Here is a 17918-nt window from a genome sequence, read left to right on the forward strand (position 1 = left end):
TGCTCTTCAAACTGACTGCTGTGGTTTTCTAAAGTTGCAACAGTGACTACACTTAAAGTACTTCATGGGCAGTGAAGCACTTTGGAACTCGAGGTCATGGAAGGGACTATTTAAATTTAAGTTTGTTCTTAAAATGATCCTTGCTTCAGTAGATTATGCTTTATCACTGAAACATTTGACTGTGTATCTGCACTTTTTATACATCATCTGTTATGAGTAATTCATAAAGCAAGGTACCCTAGTTGTGCATGCATTATTTTTATGTGTGTATATGTTGACTTGTGGATTTTTACTGTAACTACAAATAATAAAATGTTAAATTTATTCATTCTCAGGATGCTTTAGGGCTTAATGTGTCAATGTACAATTTAACAATGTACTGTTCGTCTTCTACTGAAAGTGCACAATGTGTGATTCACATTTGTTTGACTAAACTTTGTCAATACAGTGGGTACAAGTTAGCAATAGGAAATGGGACAATATGGCCAAGTTATAACAATAGGGCCATCTTAGATGGTAAATTGGTTAGTTTTCAGTGTTTTGTAGGAAGTACTTCATTGGGGTGGGTGGGGGGGAGGGGGGCTCTTGTTCACGACAAGCTGTTGCCTAAATGAATCATCAAGGCAAGTGTGTGTGACTAGGCACTTATAATGATTTTGAGCTTTCCGTAGCAACTTGTAAAAAGTGTCAGGATTGAAAGGATGGAAGAAGGTTACATCTCTATCTGGAGGGGAATGAGGGTAATATTGTTTATTTCTAATGCCTGTCAATGTATGTCAAATGCTTAAGATATTGCATGTGTAAAAGACATCATCAAATACAATAAAAGGATTTAGTTGTAAACCATATGTGGTTGCCAGGTTTGAATGTTCTTATCAGAACATAATTATGGATGAGGAAAGTGAGGAAAACTATCCTTCCCATCTTGGGACATCCATCCAGAAAGACCCTTGGGTCTACCCATTACTGCATCTAATTTGTTCTTAAATAATTACAAGGTTTTCACTTTTACTATCCTACCTGGAAGTCTACAAATTTAGCCCATCTTTGTAGGCAGAAAAGCTTCCTAACATTCCTAAATTTTCACTATTCTTGTTTGAGCCTATCACCGCTTGTCCTAACCTTCCAATTTAAATTAAAGTAACCTTTTTGAATTTACCTTTTCCATGCTATTCACTATCTTACAGACTCTAAATCACCTCTGACACTTCCTTTTGAAGGCTGAAAAGTATAAGATTCTCCAGTTAATCCTCATAACTCAGACTTTGAGCACATGGTTCAGCATTGTGGCTCTTCCCTGCACTGTCTCCAATGCTTCCCATGTGTTTCAGTGATGAGGTGAACATCATACTGTAAGTATGGTCTGACCAGAACACACTGCAGTTTAATTGTGACTTATTCTGACTTGTATTCAACAGTTTGGCTTTATACTTAAAGTAAGCATTCTATTTATTTTGTTGATTTCTGCCTTGTCTTGGTTGGACACAAGCATTGATTGTAGGTCTCTTCACAACTTCATCATTAGCTATTTCAGTACCATTTATATAATACATGTGTGGCCCACTTTTCCTTTCTATGCACCTGCTAAATTCTGTGTGCCATTGTTTTGTCCACTACATTACTTACATGATTTAAATTAGAAACCATACTGATCCTAGCATAACACTCCAAATTGTCACCTTTAAAGTAATAAAGTGTCCCAAGGCATTTCACAGAGTCATTATAAAAGAAAATGACATTGAGCTACATAAGGAGCTAAGGACAGATGACCAAAGACGTGTGCAAAGGTAGTTTTAAAGAGTGACTTAAAGGAGGAAAGCAAGATAGAGAGGCAAAGAGATTTTGGGTGGAAATTTGGGCTTAGGTAGCTGAAGGCACGACCAACAATGGTGTGAATAAAATTGGAGAAGCTCAAGAGGTCGAATTAGAGAAGTATGGATATCTCTGAGGGTAATAGGACTGCAGAAGCTTAAAGGGATAGGGAGGGGCCAAGCTCGGGAGGAAATTTGAACAAGTATGAGAATTTTACAATCAATGCATTGTTAAACCAGGAGCCTGGAACACCCTACTCGGTATTTCACTTTTCTAACAAGTACATGTAATTGATCTTCTATCTATTTCTTTACAAAATTTATCCTGAATTCCCACAGCTAACCTAATTGTCTTGCCAAATGCCATCTGGGAATCTAGGCGCAACACATGGTAGAATTACCAACATCCATTTGGAATTTTTTATTCCTTATCGGGATGTGGGCATCGCTGGCAAGGCTGGCAATTATTGCCCTAACTGCCCTTGAGAAAGTGCTTACGAGCCACTGACTTGAACTGCTGCAATCCATATGGGTTGGTACACCTATAGCTTTGTTATGGAGGAAATTCTGTAATTTTGACAGTGAAGGAACACGGTTCAGAGCGGTGTGTTCCCATGTGTCTGCTCCCCTGCTCCCGTTGTTCTTCTAAGTGGTAGAAGTGGGATTGGTAGGTGCTGTTGAAGGAGCCTTGGTGATTTGCTGCAGTGCATCTTGTAGCTGGTATACACTGCTGTTACTGTGCGCCAGAATTGGGGGGGAGTGAATGTTTAAAGCAATGAATGGGGTGCCAATCAAGTGAGCTACTCCATCCTGGATGCTTCGACCTTGATGGCGTCGAGCTGCTTGAGGGAGTGTTGTTGGAGCTACACTCAACCAGGCAAGTGGAAAGCATTCCATCACACCCCTGATGTCTGCCTTGTAGATGGTGGGCAAGCTTTGGGGAACCAGGAGGTGAATTACTGCAGCACTACTAGCTTCTGACCTGCCCTTGTAGCCACAGTACTTAGACGCTTAGTTATGTTTCTAGTCAATGCTAACCTTCTTCTCCCCCCCCCCCCCCCCGCCCCCCGCCATGCCAGGATGTTGATGGTAGAGGATTCAGCCATGTTAATGCCATTGAATGTCATGGGGGGATGGTTAGATTCTCTCCTGTTGGACCACTTGTGTGGCACGAATGTTACATGCCATTTTCAGCCCAAGTTTGAAGGTTTTCCAGCTCTTTATGCCTGATGGCACGGACTGCTTCATCCTGTGAGGAGTTGGGAATGGTACAGAACACTCTGTGCAATCATCAAAGAACATCCCGATTCTGACCTTTTAATGGAGGGAAGTTATAAAGCAACTGAAAATGGTTTTGTCTTAGGAACTCCTATGGTGACGTTCTGGGTTTGAGATGGTTGGCCTCCAACAGCCACCCATTTCATCTTTTGTGCTGGGTATGAATCCAGCCAGTGGAGAGTTTTCACCCCGATTCTGATTGACTTCTGTTTGGAAGCCCTGATGGCACACTCGAAATTCTGCTTTGATGTCAAAGGTAGTCACTCTCGCCTCACCTCCTGGAATTCAGCTCATTTTGATGAGGCTGTAATGAGGTCAGGAGGTAAGTGGCCCTGGCGGAACCCAAACTGAGTATCAGTGAGCAAGTTATTGATCCCGAGGTGCTGCTTGATCGCACTTTCAACACCTTCCATCACTTTGATTGGAAGTATATTGTTGGGGCCGTCATTGGCTGGATCGGAATTGTTCTGCTTTTTTGTGGACAGGGTGTACCCGGGCAATTCTCTACATTGTTGATAGATGCCAGTGCTGTACTGGAACAGCAGTTGATTAGGGACAGACCTAGTTCTGGAACACAGGTCTTCAACAGCTGGGATGTTTTCAGGGCCTGTCACCTTTGCTGTATTCACTATACTCAGCCATTTCCTTATCATGCAAAGTGAATTCAATTGGCTGAAGACTGAGGCCAAGATGGATCAGACACTCAGCACTTCAGGCTGAAGGTGGTTTCTTCCCCAGAAAAGTCAAGGAAGTTGATCTGGCAAAATCCTAGCCTTCTGAGCCCATGCAAACTGCTGTTTACCAAGGTATTAGGGTACAGAGAACGTTCACGTTTATATCTGATAATTTTCATCATTTTACATGTAATTTAAGTAAGACTAATGGTCTTGCAGTTACCAGTATCTGACTTGTTAGTACTTTTGAAGAGGACATCAGATTACTCTTTTATTTAACATGTTCCTGTCCAATCTTGTATTACTTAGAATGGACTTCACCTCCCATAAACTCCTTACAGAGGCCATTTTCCTCATTATTTCACTTGATTTCCATTTGGTAGCAGTTCACCTAACTTTTTTGGAACCTTGCACTACAGCTGTATTACTTAGCACTATTAGTTCGCTTTGCTTTCTTTGGGGCACAGCTTTCTTTGCTTTAAAATAGAGGCACAGAATACAAAAGCAAGGAAGTTAGGCTAAACCGTTATACATCTGGTTAGGTCTCATCTATAGTATTGGGTTAAATTCTGAGCATCACACACGAAGAAGGACGTCAGTGTCTTGGAGAGGGGATACCAGAGATGAGAGACTTAGAGTTATGTGGGAAAACTGAAGAAGGTGGGATTATTCTCATTAAAGCTGAGATTTAATAGGTGTTCAAAATTATCCAAGGTTTTGATGGAATAAATAAGGAGAAACTTTCTGTAGGCATGTGAGTCAATAACTGGAGGAGACAGATTTAAGGTACTTAGCAAAAGAAGCAGAAGAGAAGAGGAGAATTTTTTTAATACAGGTAGTGATCTGGAATGCACTGCCTGAAAGGGTGGTGCAAGCGATCCAGTAGTAACGTTTAAAAGTGAATTGGATGTTACTTAAAAATGTAAAATTTGCAAAGCTATGGGGAAAGAGCAGAGGTTTGGGACTAATTGTGATGCCCTTGAAAGAACAGGGACAGATGTGATGAGCCAAATAACCACCTCCATGCCTTATGATTCTATAAATCTTCGATCTGTTTCTTGTAAATTATCTTTCAAAATCATATTTCAAGTGCCGCTGATGAAATTCAAGACCTTCACATACTGTACATAGTATCACTATGCAGAGAATAACAGAATGACGTTATTTCTTGATCTACATTGTACATTTTATTTATATAGCAGATGTAATTATGATTTCTGTAGTTTTTTCACATTAACTGACTAGAACTAGACACCAATAATCCTCCTTTAGTGAAGGTACACTGCATATATCCTAATTTGTACCCTTTGCAATTTCACTGTCTTATCATAGCAGTTTCTTGTGCTTTCGTAGTTCTGTTTATTGGTGTGCTTTCCCTACTTTACTTAAAAGTACTTTTGTTTAGATACATTCCAAATATTTTGTCAATTAAGTTCTCTTCTCCATGACCCCTCTTCCCAACAAAGCTGAAGTGTGGAATCCATGGTCATTTCCTCTCCTGTTGCTCTTCTCTGGCAAAACTAATCAAGAATCATCGTAGTGCAAGATTGGATCATGCTGATTCCCAGTTGGAAGTTTATCTTTAGTGTGTAGCCTTTCTTTTAAAATGTGATGATTGCATCTAAAGGTAGGATAGTTACCAGCAGTTTTGGTTCCACGTAACCTAGAAAAGCAAAATCACCTCATCTCAAATTAAGTACATATGCAGTATTATTTTATTCTCCTTGCCTTTACTGAGCAAATGGAATTACAGTTTAATTCCAAGGTAAAGTACTATTTATGTAAACTCTGGCAAGTAAAATCCTACATCTGTCTACAGATTCAATTTTAACATCTCATTCATCTTCATTTGTTTTTCTTGGCCCACTGTTGCACATTGATGCAATGAGATGAATCTCATCCTTTACTTTTTTTATTGAGTCTAGTCTTTAATGATCAGAAGAACAAACTGTTTTGAAAAAAAGCAATAAAATTTAAAATACATCTTACTGCACACTTTGGACAACTTTTTCCATCACTAATTCCCTATATCCATATATAAAGAAGTCTATGTAAGCTTGTGCCAGTGATGGTGTTGCAGCATCTAAGTTTTGCTTCTCCCACTTCCTCAGAACTACTACAGCAAAACTACTATGCTATGGTTCAACTCTACTTTCTGCTTTCCAAATTGCTATATGTTTTGCTATTTAACTGTAAATAAATAATACATCGATTTTATAAAAATAAGGATGGTTTTTTGGACTGGGAGCATACAGTTCTGTCTATGTGCCCTCTAAGCCTACTGACCATAACTTGTATGTAGTGCTGCAGGATTGACTAGTAATTGTGTTAATATTTTAAGTATTGATTCAGGATTTTGAATCTGAAAACTAGGTTTAGATAATAATTGAAAACATATGACCACTACCGATGGCAAATGTATTGGATGCAGGGCCATTGGCAGGGTGAGAAGCAAGTAATTCTGTTTTTATTAAAGTAGGATTTCAAGACTACTACCTGTTTTATGGTGATAACATTTCACATTCTACAATTTTATCAATTTTTCTTTGAAAATGGAAAGTCATTGGCTTTGCTTGTAATGTTCCACATCATTGATTTTATAATGACTGAACAAACCAAAATTATTTTCTTATGACACAAGGTTCTGGAATTTTTACTGATGTTTTAGGAATTACATTCCAAGATTCTGTCCATTTTTTGGTAACAACTAAGGACCACAATGATCAGGTAGTGTAATACTTCATGTAGAAATACTCCAAATTCAATGTGATAGCCTTGCTAAGTGAGCAACCCTCAGCCAATACAACATACAATTGGCAAGAAAAGTGGAAATTAAAATCAGCCAGAATTCACACTCCTGATGACTGTCCTGTTAGTGATCTGCAAGAAATGTCTGTATGTGTGGATAATGGGTGAGGCCCAGCTATAATATCTCATATTACCAAGTAACTTGGACTGACACTTGGTGTCCAACTTCATGGATGAGGTGCAGTCACATGGGTGAGTGCCATCAGAAGGCAGATAAATGGAGAAAAATTGGAAATGAAAATGTATGCTTGGGAGATTTTGGCATATTATTTCTAGCATTAAACATCTCACTCCCCAAAAAATTGTTTTCTTTTTCAACTTCACTTGCAGAAAAGCAAGGTCCAGAGCGGAAGCGAGTGAAGAAGGAGACTGGAGCCAGAAAGTTTGGATTGTTTGGGGCAGGAATAAGAGCGGGCTGTCCACTTTCAGAACGACAACAAGTTGCTTTGCTGATGCAAATGACGGCAGAAGAATCAGCAAACAGTCCAGGTCAGATCCCCTTAATGTGGTTGTTTGGAGAGGGTGTTGAGGGTGGAGGATGGAAGGAGGATGTTTTTCTAGTTGCTTACATTTGCATTACCCATCTTTAATTTAAAATCTTTTCTCCCCCCTACATTGCCACACTTGAAATTGTGGTTACGCATGCATTTAAAAGCCACCATAAAGTCTTAGAGCTACAGAATATCTCTTTTGAGAATGATAGGTAATTTGATTATAGTGGTGTTAAAATCAGGCATTCATTTTATCTCCACACAAAACAGTGCAGATGCTGAAAATCAAACAAGAAAAACACTGGAAATACTCAGCACATTGCAGCATCGGTGAAGTACAAAGTTGAAATGTCAGGTACATTCATCATTACCCTTATACAAGCACAGTTGATGCAAATACCTGCGGCTCCCTCCAAACCACTGTGCAGGACCCCAAAACACCTTCTGAGTGAGACAGTGATTTACTTGTACTACTTTCACCACGTTAGATTGCAATTCAGTGCTCATGATGCAGCCTCCTCTGTATTGGTTGAGACCAAACACGGACCAGATGATTGCTAAGCTTATCACCTCTATTCTGTTCGCGAGTGTAACCCTAAGCTGCCTGTCACTTTTGATCTCCATCCCACTTTGTCCTTAGCTTTGGCCTTTTAGACTTTCAATGAGGCCCACAGTAAGCTCAAGGAACATGCTGGTTTAAAAGTTGGGTGTTTTGATAAATTTAGACTTGATTTAATTTAGTTTCATGCAGCCTCATTACTGGATTGCACATTAACCTTTTAAACTGATTTAGCGCAACAGATAAAGCCATCAGGCAAAGACTCACACTGAATTAGTGAATAATACCAAAATTTGTTCCGCATGAGCAAAATATAACAATACACTTATCAATTAATTAAAGACAACAATATACTTACTCTATGACTAAAGACTTATCAACTAACTAATAAAAGAAAACAAGTATACTAATCGATCAAACTCTACAGACTTCACACCTTCAAATGGATGGCCAATTCAGAAGAAGAGGAAAACAGCCTCAGCTCTCAACGCCAACAGGTATTTGCCTCATCCTCTGAAATAAACTGCACTATCTGGGGTCCACGCTGGCAGAAATTCTCTCTCTGTCCCTGGGCCCAGTGCTTCACTAATGATCCCCAACTGTCTGTCAATCAACCAAACACTTGATGTACACAAACAAAATAGTTCCCAAAACCTTCTTTTATACCTAATTCTGGCATCACCCCACCTTAGCCCACAGTTGTGGCTAATAACCAATTGGTCAATAATGTTGCAAGGGTTAATTTTATTGGATCTAGCCATTTGCGTACGTTGCCTTGAACATAAGACAGTGGATTATTTCAAGATGTATTCTTTATCTTAATACTGCACAAATGTCCTATTCATTAGGCCAGCACTGAACCAGTCAACATGTGTGTTCTGATGAGGACCAATACTGCATGGTGTAGATTCCTTTCTCGCAGCAGCTGTTACAGCGTTTTTAAGTTTCAGACTTTAATCCTAACATAGGATATAAGGAGGAAATACAGAAATAAATATGTCAGACTCTTTAACTATTTGATTGTTAATTACTTACCCTTCAATTAAAGGGTAATTGAGGTGCTCTTTTCTAATACAATCATCTGTTCCTAGCTGGTGACTATTTCACAGTACTATATTATGTTAGCTTGTTGTAAATGATTAGCAACATCAACATGGAGTCTTTTCTGATGACATGTTAATACAAAATGGCAACTTGACCTAGTTGGTTTGTTGCAGAATTTGTAAAAAACCTTTAAAATAAAATGGTCAAGTTAGGCAAGCACATTAAATCCTAGTAAAATAAAATCTAAAATCTAGGCCAGCTAACAAACTGTACCTCGTTGTTTTAGGCATTTCTCAGCCATCTGACCTCAATATTGACTCACGACTTCAGACCTGATCCATTTTGTCTCAAAGTGCTGAACAAATCGATTGGGTGTACCGTTGCTTCTTTTGATGTATGAAAGAGCAGTTTTGGTGCTTAAGATGGAGATTCTCAATCAATATACTGCTAGGCTCCTTGGCTACTGATTCTTGCTGTCTCCCACTTGGGAAACCTACTTTAACTTTGCATATGTTCTCTGGATCTTGTATAGGTCGTCTTTATCTCATTTCTGTCATCATACCTCTTTTGTCTTATCCTGTTATCACTTCTGCAAATTCAGTAACTCCAGTTCTCTAGCTAATTTCTTTACAGCTTATTCTTTGTTTCCCATTCGTACATTGCTTTCAACTGGAGTGATTAGGGACACTGCAGTTACTTCAGATTTTGGGTGCACATCCATTTCTGCTTCTGGGCATCTGAAGATGTCACATCCATCCGCGTTGGGCAGCCCAATGACTTCACAAAATTCAAACATCCAGGAGCCGCTTGCCTTGCTGGCTGAAGTCAGTCTGTGCTGCTCACCTAAAGAGCTATGGTAGCTTTGTACTTTCCTTTTATAAGGATCTCTCACTAATATAAAGAAAACTGCGTTTGGCACATTTTTTGATTCAATGCTACAAATGATTAAACTACAAAGTTGTATAAATGTAGTAATGCTGTCCTTCATGTGATCTCAATGCTACGTTTGATAGTTCTGTAATTGCATTGCTATTAAACCTCAGTGAAGATTTGTGCTAGCACCATTCTGATATTCATCATTGGGTAACTTGTGATCTCCTAATAGTTACACAAGACAAGTGCTGTGCTCTGCATGGCCTCACACTGCTCCTGGCTACATTAGTGCTTATCAGCATAGTGTGTTATCCCAAAAATCATTGAGCAGAATGTTTCATCTTTTCTTTCTCATCGCATCTTATTCAATCATCTTTACTGTGTGAGAATCTGAGAGTTAATACACTTATGTAGTCCAGTGCATTTGGTGTACTCAGTGTAAAGCCCTCTGCATCCTTTATTTGGTAATTTTTGTCCAATGAACGTCTAGCATTTTATTGTATATGCTCCCCCATGCCCTTTGCTGCAATGTGAAGCTGTAGCATGTTTAGAAAGGTCCAAAATATTTAAAGCCATGGCACATTTCATTATGATTCATTATGATTATTTAATGATATATCCTTTTGTTCTCATGTGCAGAGGTTTCCTGCTATGCTCCTTTTATGTCTTTTGGTATGCATGGAAGGAGCAAAGCTCTAGGTACCCATCAGTCGAAGGGCACCAAACAAGGGGACTGGAGGGCTTCACATGGAGCCCTAGTGCACTGGTTTTCACATGCAGTGTATCACGAAGTATCCTTTTCACACAGTGAAAGCCTGGAAAATTCCCCAAGATGCTTTTGGCATAACATATACTCACATGGGTGCGTGCAACCCGAAGAAATGTGAGCTATGTGGAGCACAGCAACAGTCTTGTACAACTATTAGGTGATCTCAAGTAATTAATAACACGGCAATTATATAACTAAACATAGGAAATGGGAGCAAGACTAGGCCATTTGGCCCCTTAAGCCTGCTCCACCATTCATCTAGATCACGGCTGATCCCCTACCTCAATGCCATTTTCCAACACTATCCCCATATCCCTTGATGTCTTTAATATTTGGTAATCTATCAAACTAAAGAAATTAGTCAGACACAAGGAGCACAACACCATCTTGAATAAATACAAGGAACACATTAACTGCTGAGGTTAATAACATCAGTGAGAATTCTACTGCAATTATACACCTAACTTAATTTATCTGTCATTGTAGCACTGTAAGTTGCAAGAAAACTATCAAAATCAGCTATTTGAGTGTTAATGACACACCCTTACAAAGTAAAGCACAAAAATGCCACAGCTGCTTAATTTAGCTGCATTTATTGATTTCAGGGAACAGTCTCTGACGGCAAGGCACATGATTCCTGGAAGGTTGAACTTCACAACTGAAAAAATTACATAATTTTGTCTGCTTTGCAATATCATCAAGTTAAGGGTGAGGGGAGATAAGCTACAGCACCTCATTGGGATGGGGTACCATAGTGGTTATGTTTTTGGACCAGTAATCCAGAGGTCTGGATTAACGATTGTGAGATATGGGGCAACATTTTCCCCATGTCGGATGGATGTGTGGTCGCGGGCGGGTGGGTTCCCAATTAAGGCTCACCCAGCGTGACGTCCGCCAGGAAGCACTATGCACTCCCTGTGCAGGCGGGGGGGATGGATTCCCTCAACCAGGAGTGCACTCTCGCACAGATCTCCCTGAGGCAAAGTGCTGCCTCACGGAGATCGGCTCAGATGTTAAACTTTAAATTAAGCTGAGAAAAAATTCCGCTGCCATGTCCTCTCATGTGACACTGTCACGAGTTGGGACATGTCCATATCTTTTATTTTGAAATATTCTTAGATTTTTAAATCCCTCATGAAACCTCATCCCGCCCTTGGATGAGGTTTCATGCTTTTTCTAAAGGCCACCTGGCCTCCTCGCCTGCCCGCCAACTTTAAGGTTGGACGAGCAGGTCCATTAATTAGCTTAATTACGTTTTTAAAGGCCTTAAGTGGCCGTAGCCCTTCGAACTGACAATCGAAATGATGCACGGTGACATCAGGATGCCCGCCCGACGTCACCCCATGTTATTTTGTGTGTCGGTGAGCGGGCCCTGCCCCCACTCGCCAACCAGAAGATCCTGCCCATGAGTTCAAATCCCACCATGGCAGCTGGGGAATTTAAATTCAATTAATTAAATAAATCTGGAATTCAAAATCTAGTATTAATAATAGCAACAACTAAACTACCTTTTAAAAAATATTGTTTCACAGGATGTGGGCGTCACTGGCTAGGCCAGCATTTATTGCCTATGCCTAATTGCCCTTGAGAAAGTGTTGGTGAGCCACCACCTTGAACTGCTATAGTCCATGTGGTGCAGGTAGATCTACAGCGCTGTTAAGAAGGGAGTCCCAGGATTTTGACCCAGCGACAGTGAAGGAATGGCGGTATAGTTCCAAGTCAGGATGGTGTGTGTGGCTTGGAGGGGAATTTGCAGGTGGTGGTGTTCACATGCATCTGCCCTTGTCCTTCTACGTGGCAGTGGTTCTGGGTTTGGAAGGTGCTGTTGAAGGAGCCTTGGTGAGTTGCTGCAGTGCATCTTGTATATAGTGTACACCGCTGCCACTGTGTGTCGATGGTGGATGGGGTGCAAGTCAAGTGGGTTGCTTTGTCCTGGATGGTGTCACGTTTCTTGAGTGGGGCTGCACTCATCCAGGCAAATGGAGATGATTCCATCACATTCCTGACTTGTGCTTTTCAAATGGTGGACAGGCTTTGGGGAGTCAGGAGGGGAGTTTATCTCTGCAGAATTCCCAGCCTCTGACCTGCTCTTCTACGCACAGTATTTAAATGGCTGGTCCAGTTCAGTTTCTGGTCATTGGTAACCCCCAGGATATTGATATTGGGGGATATGGAGATGGTAATGCCATTGAATGTCAAGGCAAGATGTTTGGATTCTCTCTTGTTAGAGATGGTCATTGTCTGGCACTTGTGTGGCATGAATGTTACTTGCCACTTATCAGGCCAAACCTGAACGTTGTCCAGGTCTTGCTGCATATGGACACGGACTGCTTCAGTATCTAAGTAGTCGCAAATGGTGCTTAATATTGTGTAATCATCAGCAAACATCCCCACTTCTGACCTTATGATGGAGGGAAGGTCATTGATGTCGCAGCTGAAGATGGTTGGGCCTTGGACACTACCTTGAGGAGCTCTTGCAGTGATGCCCTGGGACTGAGATAATTGACCTCCAACAACCATAACCATCTTCCTTTGTGCTAGGTATGACTCCAACCAGTGGAGTGTTCCCGCTGATTCCCATTGACTCCAGTTTTGTGAGGGCTCCTTGATGCCACATTGTCAAATGTGGCCTTGATGTCAAGGGCAGTCACACTCCCCTCCTGAGTTCAAATCTTTTGTCCGTGTTTGGACGACAGCTGTATTGAGGTCAGGAGCTGAGCAGTCTTGGCTGAACACAAACTGAGCGTCAGTGAGCAGGTTATTGTTGAGTAAGTGCCGCATTATAGGATGGCATTTTCCATCGCTTTTTGTAGTCAGGACATACCTGGGCAGTTTTCCATATTGCCAGGTAGATGCCGGTGTTGTAACTGTACTGGAACAGCTTAGCTAAGGGCGCAGCTAGTTCTAGAACACAAGTCTTCAGTACTATTGCTGGAATGTTGTCAGGGCCCATAGCCTTTGCAGTATTCAGTCTGACTTCAGCCATTTCTTGATATCACATGGAGTGAATTGAATTGGCTGAAGACTGACATCTGTAATTGTGGGAACCTCAGGAGGAGGCCTAGATGGATCATCCACTCGGCACTTCTGGATGAAGATTGTTGGAAATGCTTCACCGTTGTCTTTTTTTGTGCTGATGTGCTTGGGCTTCCCCCATCATTGATGATGGGGATATTTGTGGAGCCTCCTCCTCTAGTGAGTTGTTTTATTGTCCACCACCATTCATGACTGGATGTGGCAGCAACTGCAGAGCTTAGATCTGATCCTCTGGTTGTGGGATCACTTGACTCTGTCCATCACAAGCTCCTTTTGCTGTTTGGCACGCAAGTAGTCCTGTATTGTAATTTCATCAGGTTAACATCTCATTTTTAGGTATGCCTGGTGCTACTTCTGGCACACTCTCCTGCACTTTTCATTGAACCGGAGTTGATCCCCGGGCTTGATGGTAATGGTAGAGCGGAAGGTGTGCCAGGTCATCAGGTTACAGATTGTGACCGGGTACAATTCGGTTGCTGCTGATGGCCCACAGCGCCTCATAGATGCCTAGTTTTGAGTTCTAGATCTGTTCGAAATCTATCCCATTTAGCATGGTGGTAGTGCCACACAACACAATGAATTGCCGTAGAAGCCCAATTGGTCACTAATGCCCTTTAGGTTTACTAATGCCCTTTAGGGAAAGAAAATGGCCATCCTTACCTGGTCTTGTCCATATGTATCTCCAGACCAACAGCAACGTTGTTGGCTCTTAGTTGCCCTCTGAAGTGGCCCAACAAGCCATTCAGTTGAATTCAAGAATGTGGCTCGACACCTTCTCAAGGATGGTAGGGATAAGCAATATCCACATCTCATGAATAAGAAAACATTGAGCTTCTCACACCTGTGCATGGTGGTTATATATTTGAAGGAGGCCCATGGGTCAGTTGCTGAGTTTGCATGACATCAATGAACAGGTGTTGCTTGATGCAATTGCTGTTTCCTACCATTACCCCACTGATGATTGGGAGGAGGCGTAACAGGAAGATAGTACTTGGCTAGATGAGTGTTATCCTTTTCTGTGTGATCAAACACATCAGAGGTTCACTGGAGCAGCTTGGTGCAAGGGCCTTCTGCACCTCATCTGACTGTAAACACAGGATCTTTCTTTACAGTGCAGTATGGAGTGAACTGAAAAAGTTGAACACTGGTACCTGTGATAGACTGAACCTTACAAAGAGGCTGAACAAAGTAGAAACGCCTCTGGCTAAAGACCCCAGCATACGTTGGTATACTAATACAGGGCTTCATCCCATTTCAGGATATGGGAAGTTCTATCATTCTCCCTCCTTTTGAAAACCTTCCTCAAATCTCTCTTCCTATGTAACACATCTTAGCCTTTAAATTCCCCCCCACCTTTACCCATATTCAGTGTCCACTCTCCTCCTTCCTTTATTGCAAGGTGAGAGAAACTGTTTAGAGAATTCCAGAGACTTAGAAGTGCTAATTCTCAAGAAGCTGGCCTCAGTTTTGCTGACTTTCTGATGGTTTATCCAGATCTTGGAATCAGTCAATTTAAGAATGAAATGACTTTTGGGTCAGTGTGCAAGACAGTAAGGTAGAGCTCGCTCAGTTGCTATTCATGTGCCTACTGCCTCCCTTTTTTCATTGCAAAGTTCTCTGCAACATCTTTCTGCACTAAAGGAGTGCAAAATAAACACACATTGTTGCTGTTGGTCCTTCTCTTCTGACCTTTCATGCCCTTCTGCCCTGTCCATCTATCTGATTATTTTCTATCCTTTCCCTCAATCATTCTATCCCTCTTATTGTATTATTATTTCCATTCAAAAATTTTCTTTTTCATTAATTTACCCATTAACCGCATGCAAATTCTTTGTTTCACAAACCTGCATGGCATCTCTACTCTAGCTAACACCCCTGGCTTTTTTTCTCTAGCCAAGGTAGGTTAAAGCTTTGTAATCATGGCATGATTATGTGCCTTCCCAGAAGCATCTCTGATTGCCCCTGGACTCTTTTAAAAAAAATTATTCTTTCTTGAGATGTGGGCATTGCTGGCAAGACCAGCATTTGTTGCCCATCCCTAATTGCCCTTGAGCTGAGTGACTTGCTAGGCCATTTCAGAAAGCAGTTAAGAGTCAGCCACTGCTGTGGACCTGGACTCATGTGTAGGCCAGGCCAAGTAAGGATGACATCTCTAAAGATGGGATCTCTAAAGGACATTAGTGAACCAGATGGGTTTTTACAATCAATGATAGCTTTATGGTCACCATTACTGAAACTAACTCTCATTTCCAGATTTTATTAATTGAAATTAAATTCCACCAAATGCCATGGTGGGATTTGATCCCCAGAACATTAACCTGGGCCTCTGGATTACTGGTCCAGTGACATTACCACTACGCCACCATCTCCACCGAGAATGCAGAGTGGGTCCTCAGGCCATGGTACTGCATTCAGGCTAGGATTAGATCAAAAATCATTTCACAAGCATGTACTCATTTGCCTTATGGCATGTCATTGTCAAAATCATTGAGAGTTACAAAATGAAATCATGACCTATGCCCACTGATTCCAAAACGGTACCTGCGCGTGGTAAACAGAGATGTTTGAAATCCAGCTTCTAGATGATGCTCAATTTTTCCCAACAAGGGGAATAAAATGTCTAATACTTCAGCTTCAGGAGGGTAAAATGTCCATTGGCTTGTAACTAATCCTCTATTGATCATTTTTCCAAAAATACCTCCAAATTTCCAAAAAAGCCAAAATAAGTGTTTGCTACACTTCCTGTAGTTAACAACTTTGGTCTGTTCAATTTCCTCCCTCCAGTTTTCTTCCTTCCCCCTTCTATCCTACACTTGCTCAAAAATAGTACTTGATCAAGGACTGTACTCAGATATTTGAGGAGATCATGAACCATCTTAACCTGAAGGTTGGACATTATCATGAGCTTTGTGGTCTACGCCATTTTCTATGGGCAACTGCTATCCAAGTTACTACTTCAGGTTGACAACAGTTACGTTCTGTTATGTCGCTCATGAAGTTATAGTTCCAGATCATTTCATAAATAAAATCAGAGATAATTGGACATCAGAATCGCAGCAAAAAGTTTGGAGTAATGCACAATTGTTTACGCATCAAAGATCTTGGATGTTTCAGGTCACAACCCAAAAAGTAGAATGCAATGGACTCTCCAAGTTGGCTCCATGGTACCTTGTCTCCAATATGCTTTATCCCACCAGTGAGCCTCAAATCTCAAGTCTGTGCTGTTGCACGTTGTATCCTCACTGTCCTCTATTTACAACCATCTCTCCTATTTTCTGTTATGCCTTTGTAATCCCAATTGCCTCTGAGCATTTATATATTTTGTCTTCAACTTTGGGCATTAGTCCATTACTTTGGTCTCCTTCATTCTCTCAACCCTTTCTCTTTATTTAATCCTTTTGCTCAGCCATACCACGCTTTCATTTCTCTCTCATCAAATACTTTGTCTTACTCTATTGCTGTGTCATCTTCTATTGAACTGTGGATTCAGTTCTTTATTTCTCAATCACCCTCGTATTCACCCTCATACCTACCATCTCTTCCAATGTTTGTTTTATCTATAAAACTACCTCCTTTTCCTTTGATCCCATTCTCACTAAATCCGAACCACTCAATTTTGCTACTCACCCCAATGTTGGCTAATGTTTTAAATGATTCCCTCCCTTCAGACACCTGCCCAGTTGCTTTCAAAACCATCATTGTTGCTCAGGCTCACCTCTTCTGGTCCTTACAAACATTTCTGCCAAAAAGTAGAAGAACGATTGCCTGGTATGTTGTGGTTCGCAGTGCACTTTGTTATTCTGCACCTCTCACATCAGGACCAAATGTAGCTAAGCAAAACATTCAGAAAAGCACAATGCAGCCTAAGAGGTTGCAGACACTTTCAAATGACTAAAATGGGCAACCATATTTTTCATCATTGTTATTCAAGAGATTTTTAAAAAAGTTTATAACTCTTAATATAACTAGCCTGCAGATAACCAAGTTACATTTTACACAGATCGTATGCCAAAGCACCCCTCGCAGTCGATTCTTGGACAAAAGAGAACACCAAGTTCTGCCTCCAAAACCAAAGACAAAGTAAATAAAAGAAATGAACGTGGAGAGACACGACTTCACAGAGCTGCCATCCGGGGAGATGCACGGCGGATAAAAGAACTTATTAGTGAAGGTGCAGATGTAAATGTGAAAGACTTTGCAGGTAATATGACTATCAAATGGGCAAAATGATATACATCGAATTAGTAATGCAGCAATTTAGATGTCTGTTTATCAATCCCATGTAAGCAGTAGGGGGAGAAAATGGCGGAAAGAGGAATAATATGTTCTATTGAATCAATTACATGACTCATCGCTTTACCTTTATAAAACATTGGTTTGGCCTCAATTGGAGCATTGCATCCATTTCTGGGCATGGAACTTTAAGAGGCATGAGAAGGTTTTAGGGATGATTTACAAGAATGGTTCAGAGACGAGGGACTTCAATTATGTGGATATGTTGGGTGTGGCGGGGAGAGGATTGGGAGATTTGATGGAGGTGTTTGGAATCATGAGAGTTCTGGATGAAACGGATGG

At 41.0% G+C, this 17918-nt stretch overlaps 1 protein-coding gene across 4 annotated transcripts in view; it reads left to right on the forward strand.

The window, feature by feature from the left end:
• Window positions 1-17918, forward strand: part of ankrd11 (ankyrin repeat domain 11) — a 197166-nt gene that overhangs the window by 131237 nt on the left and 48011 nt on the right. For 2 of the 4 annotated variants that reach the window (XM_078544457.1, XM_078544458.1), the window contains 2 exons: window positions 6902-7060; window positions 17344-17544. In XM_078544457.1, the coding sequence (XP_078400583.1) occupies window positions 6902-7060; window positions 17344-17544 (360 nt within the window). Of the gene's footprint in view, window positions 1-1215; window positions 1353-6901; window positions 7061-7332; window positions 7418-17343; window positions 17545-17918 lie in introns of those variants that run through there. The other 2 variants (XM_078544460.1, XM_078544459.1) reach the window with 2 other exon arrangements.

The sequence above is a fragment of the Cetorhinus maximus genome, chromosome 6 (genome assembly GCF_964194155.1).
Source record: "Cetorhinus maximus chromosome 6, sCetMax3.hap1.1, whole genome shotgun sequence".
Classification (NCBI taxonomy): Eukaryota; Metazoa; Chordata; class Chondrichthyes; order Lamniformes; family Cetorhinidae; genus Cetorhinus; species Cetorhinus maximus.